At 47.9% G+C, this 8,728-nt stretch overlaps 1 protein-coding gene across 3 annotated transcripts in view; it reads left to right on the top strand.

Annotated features, from left to right (window-relative positions):
* HDX (highly divergent homeobox) overlaps window positions 1–5,155 on the top strand; it is a 192,098-nt gene extending 186,943 nt beyond the window's left edge. For all 3 annotated transcript variants that reach the window (XM_088461397.1, XM_088461398.1, XM_088461399.1), the window contains 2 exons: window positions 2,828–2,950; window positions 4,824–5,155. In XM_088461397.1, coding sequence (XP_088317523.1) covers window positions 2,828–2,950; window positions 4,824–4,949 — 249 coding nt within the window. In that variant the 3' untranslated portion in view covers window positions 4,950–5,155. The remainder of the gene's footprint in view (window positions 1–2,827; window positions 2,951–4,823) is intronic.
* The last annotated feature ends 3,573 nt before the right edge of the window (window positions 5,156–8,728 follow it).

The raw sequence follows: 8,728 nt of genomic DNA on the forward strand, positions 1-8,728 counted from the left end.
AGTTTGTGGTAGCACTAGGAAGAGCTGAGGCTGAAGGAAGGGTGCTGGGTGCAGGACAGACATGTTAGTTGGCGCCCTCCTGTAGGTGATATACTATGTGCTATACACCAGGATGAAGTCATAGTTTGGCCTCAGACCTCCCCAGTGCCCAGGCCGGAGCTGCTGCTATTATCAGGACATTAGGACCTGGCTGGATGTCTGTGACTATTACATCTGTGGTCAGGGGACTGCACATAAACCCTTCATACATTGTGCTGGACTCTCCTCATTGCGCGCTGTGTGATCCGTGTAACATGTATGATACATGTGAGTAACATACATAGTGGTGTTGATATAGGTGTGGAGCGCCGTGATTGAGACAAGTGCGCTGACCATTTATTACATATGTGTGAAACGCAGAAAACATGTTATTACATTATACGTACATTAGCGTCACGCTTGTATTTTGTTCACAGAGGATTCATGTAACAGAAGCTGATATATAAACTGACGGATTCTGAGCTGTAACATTGTTACTTTTTCACCTTTATATGAAATATTACTTATGCAGAAACAAAGACTGACGGCAGCTAAGAACTACATCCATCCCTTCTGCCCATATTATTCCTAGATACATCAGAACTTATTATCGTACGTATTTGTCAGGTTTAGGATACGCTTATATCTATACCATGCGGGGTTAATCTTCCCTAATGTATTAGCCTCTACCCCCTCTACTGAGTGGCTTTTCCACCAATCTTATCTACTACTCCTTCAGTAGCGTAATTCTTCATCATAGCCCTGACCCCCTAGTGTTAGTGCATGACCCCTTTATGTAATACGTCTGTGCCTCCAGTACCTCGGTAAAATACAGTATGTAATATAGAGTATGTGACTCCTCTTCCCCGGTACATTGGTGATACATGTGATATAGAGTATGTGACGACTCTTCCCCGGTACATTGGTGATACACGTGATATAGAGTATGTGGCTCCTCTTCCCCGGTACCTTGGTAATACTCGTGATATAGAGTATGTGACGCCTCTTCCCCGGTACCTTGGTGATACACGTGATATAGAATATGTGACGCCTCTTCCCCGGTACCTTGGTGATACACATGATATATAGTATGTGACGCCTCTTCCCCGGTACCTTGGTAATACATGTGATATATAGTATGTGACGCCTCTTCCCCGGTACCTTGGTAATACACGTGATGTAGAGTATGTGACGCCTCTTCCCCGGTACCTTGGTGATACACGTGATATAGAATATGTGACGCCTCTTCCCCGGTACCTTGGTGATACACGTGATATAGAATATGTGACGCCTCTTCCCCGGTACCTTGGTGATACACATGATATATAGTATGTGACGCCTCTTCCCCGGTACCTTGGTAATACATGTGATATATAGTATGTGACGCCTCTTCCCCGGTACCTTGGTAATACACGTGATGTAGAGTATGTGACGCCTCTTCCCCAGTACCTTGGTGATACACGTGATATAGAATATGTGACGCCTCTTCCCCGGTACCTTGGTGATACACATGATATATAGTATGTGATGCCTCTTCCCCGGTACCTTGGTGATACACGTGATATAGAATATGTGACGCCTCTTCCCCGGTACATTGGTAATACATGTGATATATAGTATGTGGCTCCTCTTCCCCGGCACCTTGGTAATACACGTGGTATATGGTATGTGGCTCCTCTTCCCCGGTACCTTGGTAATACACGTGATATAGAGTATGTGACGCCTCTTCCCCCGTACCTTGGTAATACACATGGTATATGGTATGTGGCTCCTCTTCCCTGGTACATTGGTAATACACGTGATATAGAGTATGTGGCGCCTCTTCCCCGGTACATTGGTAATACACGTGATAGAGAGTATGTGGCTCCTCTTCCCCGGTACATTGGTAATGCACATGATATATAGTATGTGGCTCCTCTTCCCCGGTACCTTGGTGATACATGTGATATAGAGTATGTGACTCCTCTTCCCCGGTACATTGGTGATACATGTTATATAGAGTTTGTGGCTCCTCTTCCCCGGTACCTTGGTAATACACGTGATATAGAGTATGTGGCTCCTCTTCCCCGTTACATTAGTAATACACGTGATATAGAGTATGTGACGCCTCTTCCCCGGTACCTTGGTAAGACACATGATATAGAGTATGTGGCTCCTCTTCCCCAGTACATTGGTAATACACGTGATATAGAGTATGTGGCTCCTCTTCCCCGGTACATTGGTGATACATGTTATATAGAGTTTGTGGCTCCTCTTCTCCGGTACCTTGGTAATACACGTGTTATAGAGTATGTGGCTCCTCTTCCCCGGTACATTAGTAATACACGTGATATAGAGTATGTGACGCCTCTTCCCCGGTACCTTGGTAAGACACATGATATAGAGTATGTGGCTCCTCTTCCCCGGTACATTGGTAATACACGTGATATAGAGTATGTGGCTCCTCTTCCCCGGTACATTGGTAAGACACATGATATAGAGTGTGTGGCTCCTCTTCCCCGGTACCTTGGTGATACATGTGATATAGAGTATGTGACTCCTCTTCCCCGGTACCTTGGTAATACACGTGATATATAGTATGTGACACCTCTTCCACAGCACCTTGGTAAAACAGTGACCTATGCAGTGACACTATCATAATTCCTCTCCTACGTAACCGCGCGTCCGACCGTCCTCCCCCATCGTTACTCTCTCCTTCCTCACATGTCCTGAATTGTGGTGTTTGTGCTGTGAGCCCCACATTCATCCGGTGAGATGCGAGTGCCCATTCTTCTGCCTGTAGTTATCGTTTATTTATCTGTGATTCCAGAATGAAGAACTGAGATACGTGGAGACTGAACTGGAGAACTTCAAGCACAAGTATAGTGAGCTGCAGGCTTTCACGAGGAACCTGATGCACGCCGTGCGATCCAACGATAGGGACCAACAACAGGTATCACGTGACACCTACATGACACCAGCACCCACACGTGGCAGTATACAGCTGTGGGATCTCCTATACTGAGACATGATCACTGAGTGTTCTGCTGTAGTCTCTATAAGTACCAAGCGTTCCTTATAATAGATCGGATCCCTGCATACTCTGTAATCAGCCATAAACTCCACATCGCCAGATGAATGTCTTCCCACTCCCAGTGTAATGTAAAGCCAATAAACCATAACAATATTGAAATAACGACACTGAGACTTGCTTAAAGGGGAAAGGAAGGTCAGCTTTATTTATTTAATCTAGTTAAACTTTTATTAATTAACTAATTAATATAGTAGAGTATTAAACACTAAATAATATAAGAAGAAGGAAAAGACAGACAAAGAATGGTGGCACCGAAGAAACGGCCCCACAATGCAAGATTCACCAACTGCCACTCCATGCTCCACCCCTTTCAAAATGGGAGGCGACCAGCCAGCCCATTACCACGCCCAAGGTACTGTATCCACCCCCTACCCCAATGACACAACATGAGCTCAGCTGGAGCGATGGCTGACCCCAGGAAGGAAGAATCAGCCTAAGCCATGTATTGGGGAGGGAGAGCACCCGAAGCTCCATAGACAGATGGCGACTGCAACCGTTCTCTCCCGCCAAACGCCAAAGCTGACACCAAGCTATAAACAAAAACAGGGAGGGAAGGTGGGGCGCAAACCGAATAAGAAGCGACAGAACTGTCACTTAAATGGCCCACCTCCTACCTAAGCCATTAACCCTCTCTAGCCCCATGACGGACCTTCTCTGTCTCGTGTGTTTAATTTTACTCCCTGCAGATGAAATGCACTCCGTCTTAATTATCTACTGTCTATAAATAACATAAGAAAACACACTTGCATGTGTATATCAATGTCCCAAGAGTAACATATGACCTAAAGCGACACTCACATATGACATAAACCGTAACACAGGACACGTCACATGGTATACAGGAAAGATTTAGTACAAGATATAACAAGGAACAGGTAGTAGGAATAGGGGACAGACATGAGCCATAAGGCAGAGAGGACCAGCTGTGCGAGCTTGTGGGAGTGACGAGAGACAGTGGGATCAGTCTGTGGGTGACAGGGGTAGGTGATGAGCATGGCAGGGTGGTCGTATCATGGTGGGAGGATGGAGATCTTGTATGCCTGGACACTGAAGAGGAGGGGGGACTTGTGAGCTTTGGTGCTGGGCGCAGGAGAGTGTGAGCCGGCTAGGGGCAGGCGAGCAGGGCCTAGTGTCAGGCGGGTCTGCATCGCACTGGGCTGGGGTGAAGGCAAAGCGCAGGAGCGATAGGGGAAGGACGTGCCGAGACTCTGACCTGTTCCCACTGGTGTGGGGCTGCTCTGTTACCCAAAACATGGACTCCCGGGAGGCTGGAATTTAGATGATGACTGTATCAATAAAGACATAGGGCATATAATGTCTGATTCCATATTGCCCCCTAGGCTGAGCCCCCTCTAAGCAACAGGAAAGACATCTCAGCTCCCCACCACCCTGCTAGTCCTCTTAGGGAGCCTGAATATCTGTAGCTGGAGGGACGAGATCCCCAATCAAATAGATCCATGTACCATATAAACCAACACCGCTGGGACATCATCCGAGCCTATACTACACTATCCAAAATACCTTGTTTCTTCCATAATAGATAAAGACAGAAGAGTTGTCTCATTTTGTTACTATAAAGTAAAATAGGCCCCTAGACGCCAAGCCTAGCCCCTGAACACCAAGCGTAGCCCCTGAACAAGCTTAGTTTCCCTGGACAGGGTGCATATACTATATCTGTCGTGTACACATCAGTCAGACACTTGTGTCAGTTTATATTTTGCTTTTTCTGTAGATGCTCCTCGCTGAGTCGCCTCTGGAACTGGACGATATGGAGTTCAGCCACATGTCTCCCGAGCCTGACGATACCTCATACAGCATGTCCTCTCTGTCTGAGAAGAACAACTCGGACAGCGTATGAGGCCTTCACCTGCGCCCAGGGACCCTGTGATGCCCAAGTCCCGCGTCACTCTGCCAGGTCTTTGTTCTCTGTGAGACTGAAGGAACTGACGGACTTTACAAAAGTGAAATAAAATAAAAAGGCTAACTTATTTTCATCGAGTGGAAATAGAATATATTTTGCATCTTGGAAATATTTCTGCTTCACAGATTAAATAAAACATAATAAATGGGGAGAGAATCCTGCACTGATTTACATAGGTGTAACGGAATAAAGGCATTTCACAAGATCCTTGCTGGAGGACAGAGCTTCCACGGCTAAATGCATTTGGGAACTATGGGCTTGGCTCAGAGGTGCATGCACAAAAAGTCTTGTAAGCCCTTACCGAGAAGGTGTATGCATTTGTGTACGACATTGCTATGACTTGAGATGGTGTCTGTGACTCATGGCCGTTTCAGGGTGGCGACTGGGAAGTGACTTAAAGTGATCACAAAAAGTGTCACGGGCGTGCTATGGTAGGATCATGGGCGTGCTATGGGAGGGTTAAGGAAGGATCATGGACGTGCTATGGGAGGGTTATGGAAGGATCATGGGCATGCTATGGGAGGATCATGGGTGTGCTATGGGAGGCTCAAGGGCAGGTTATGGGAGGATCATGGGCGTGCTATGGGAGGATCATGGGCGTGTTATGAGAGGATGATGGGCTTGTTCTTAGAAGATCATGGGCAGGTTATGGGAGTGATCATGGGCGTGCTATGGGGGGATCAAGGGCGTGCTATGAGAGGATCAAGGGCGTGTTAAGGGAGAGTCATGGGCGTGCTATGGGAGGATAATAAGTGTGCTATGGGAGAGTCATGAGAGTGTTATGGGAGGGTCATGGGCATGTTATGGGAGGATCATAGGCAGGTTAAGGTAGAGTCATGGGCGTGCTATGGGAGAGTCATGAGCGAGTTATGAGAGGATCAGTGGATCATGGGCGTTTTATGGGAGTATTATGGGCAGGTTAAGGGAGAATCATGGGAATGCTATGGAAGGATCCTAGGTGTGCTATGGGAGAGCCATGAGCGTGTTATGGGAGGATCATGGGCAGGTTATGGGAGGATCATGGAAGTGTTATAGGAAAATCATGGGCATGCTATGGGAGGATCATGGGCGTGCTATAGGAGGATCATGGGCAGGTTATGGGAGGATCATTGAAGTGTTAAGGGAGAGTCATGGGTGTGCTATGGGAGGATCATGGGCAGGTTATAGGAGAATCATGGGGGTGCTATGGGAGGATCATGGGTGTGTTATGGGAGAGTCATGGGCGTTCTATGGAAGGATCATGGGAGAGTCATGGGCGTGCTATGGGAGGATCATGGAAGTGTTATGGGAGAGTCATGGGCATGCTATGGGAGAATCATGGGCAGTTTATAGGAGGATCATGGGCGTGCTATGGGAGGGTCATGGGCATGTTAAGGGAAAGTCATGGGTGTGCTATGGGAGGATCATGTGCATGCTGTGGGAGGATCATGGAAGTGTTAAATGGGCATGCTAAGGGAGGGTCATGGGCGTGTTAAGGGGGAGTCATGGGCATGATATGGGAGTGTTAAGGGAGAGTCATGGACATGATATGGGAGGATCATAGGCGTGCTTTAGGAGTATCATGGGAGAGTCATGGGCGTGTTATGGAAGGATCATGAGAGTGTTAAGGGATAGTCTTGGGCGTGTTATGGGACGATCATGTGTGTGCTATGGGAGGATCATGAACTCGCTGTGGGAGGATTATGGGCATGCTATGGAGGATCATGGGCGTGCTATGGGAGGATCATGGGCATGCTATGGGAGGATAATGGGCATGCTATGGGAGGATCATGGGCATGCTATGGGAGGATCATTGGCATGCTTTGGGAGGATTATGGGAGTGTTAAGGTAGAGTCATGGGCATGCTATGGAAATGTTATGGGAGGGTCATGGACGTGCTATGGGAGGGTCATGTGCATGTTATGGGAGAGTCATGGGCATGTTATGAGAGGATCATGGGCATGTTATGGGAGGATCATGGGTGTTTTATGGGAGGATCATGGGCTTGTTCTGTGAAGATCATGGGCAAGTTATGGGAGTGATCATGGGCATGCTATTGGAGGATCATGGGTGTGCTATGGGAGGATCAAGGGCATGCTATGGGAGGATCAAGGGTGTGTTAAGGGAGAGTCATGGGCGTGCTATGGGAGGGTCATAAGTGTGTTATGGGAGGGTTATTGGAGGATCATAGGCAGATCATGGGTGTGTTATGGGAGGACCATGGGTGTGCTTTGGGAGGATCAAAGGGGTGTGCTAAGGGAGAGTCATGAGCATGCTATGGGAGGATCAAGGAGGCATGTTAAGGGAGAGTCATGGGTGTGCTATGGGAGGATCATGGGTGTGCTATGGGAGGATCATGTGCATTCTATGGGAGGAACATGGAAGTGTTAAGGGACAGTCATGGGTGTGTTATGAGAGGATCATGGGCGTGTTATGGGAAGATCATGGGCAGGTTATGGGAGGATCATGGGCGTGCTATAAGAGGATCAATGGGGCATGTTATATGAGAGTCGTGGGCGTACTATGGGAGGGTCATGGGAGTATTTAGGGAGATTCATGGGCCTGTTATGGGAAATTCATGAGCGTGTTATGGTAGGATCATGGGCGTTTTATGTGAGGATCATGGGTTTGTTTTGTGAAGATCATGGGCAGGTTATGGGAGTGATCATAGGCGTTCGATTGGAGGATCATGGGTGTGCTATGGGAGGGTCAAGGGCATGTTAAGGGAGAGTCATGGGTATGCTATGGGAGGATTATGGGTGTGCTATGGGAGGGTCATAAGCATGTTATGGGAGGATCATGGGCATGCTTTGGGAGGATCAAGGGGGCGTGTTAAGGGAGAGTCATGAGCATGCTATGGGAGGATCATGGGCATGCTTTGGGAGGATCAAGGGGGCGTGTTAAGGGAGAGTCATGAGCGTGCTATGGTAGGATCATGGGCATGCTTTGGGAGAATCAAGGGGGCGTGTTAAGGGAGAGTCATGAAGGTGCTATGGGAGTGTCATGGGAGTTTTAAGGGAGAGTCATGTGTGTGTTATGAGAGGATCATGGGCGTTTTATGGGAGGATCATGGGCTTCTGTGAAGATCATGGGCAGGTTATGGGAGTGATCATGGGCATGCTTTTGGAGGATCATGGGTGTGCTATGGGAGGATCAAGGGCCTGCTATGGGAGGATCAGGGGCGTGTTAAGGGAGAGTCATGGGCTTGCTATGGGAGGATTATAGGTGTGCTATGGGAGAGTCATAAGCATGTTATGGGAGGATCATTCGCAGTTTATGGGAGGACCATGGGCGTGCTATGGGATGATCATGGAACTGTTAAGGGAGATTCATGGGTGTGTTATGGGAGGATCATGGGTGTGTTATGGGAGGATCATGGGCAGGTGATTGGAGGATCATGGGCATGCTATGGGAGGATCAAGGGGGAGTGTTAAGGAAGAGTCATGGGCATGCTATGGGAGAGTCATGGGAGAATCATGGAAGTGTTAAGAGAGAGTCATGGGAGTGCTATTGGAGGATCATGGGCAGGTTTTTTGAGAATCATGGGTGTGATATGGAGGATCATGGGTGTGTTAAGGGACAGTCGTGGGCGTGTTATGGAAGGATCATAGAAGTGTTAAGGGAGAGTCATGGGCGTGCTATGGAAGGATCATGGGTGTATTATAGGAGGATCATGGGCTTGTTATGGGTGGGGTTAAGGGAGAGTAATGGGTATGTTATGGGAGGGTCATCTGCGT

The sequence above is a fragment of the Taudactylus pleione genome, unplaced genomic scaffold (assembly GCF_031769625.1).
Source record: "Taudactylus pleione unplaced genomic scaffold, aTauple2 ptg001043l, whole genome shotgun sequence".
NCBI lineage: Eukaryota > Metazoa > Chordata > Amphibia > Anura > Myobatrachidae > Taudactylus > Taudactylus pleione.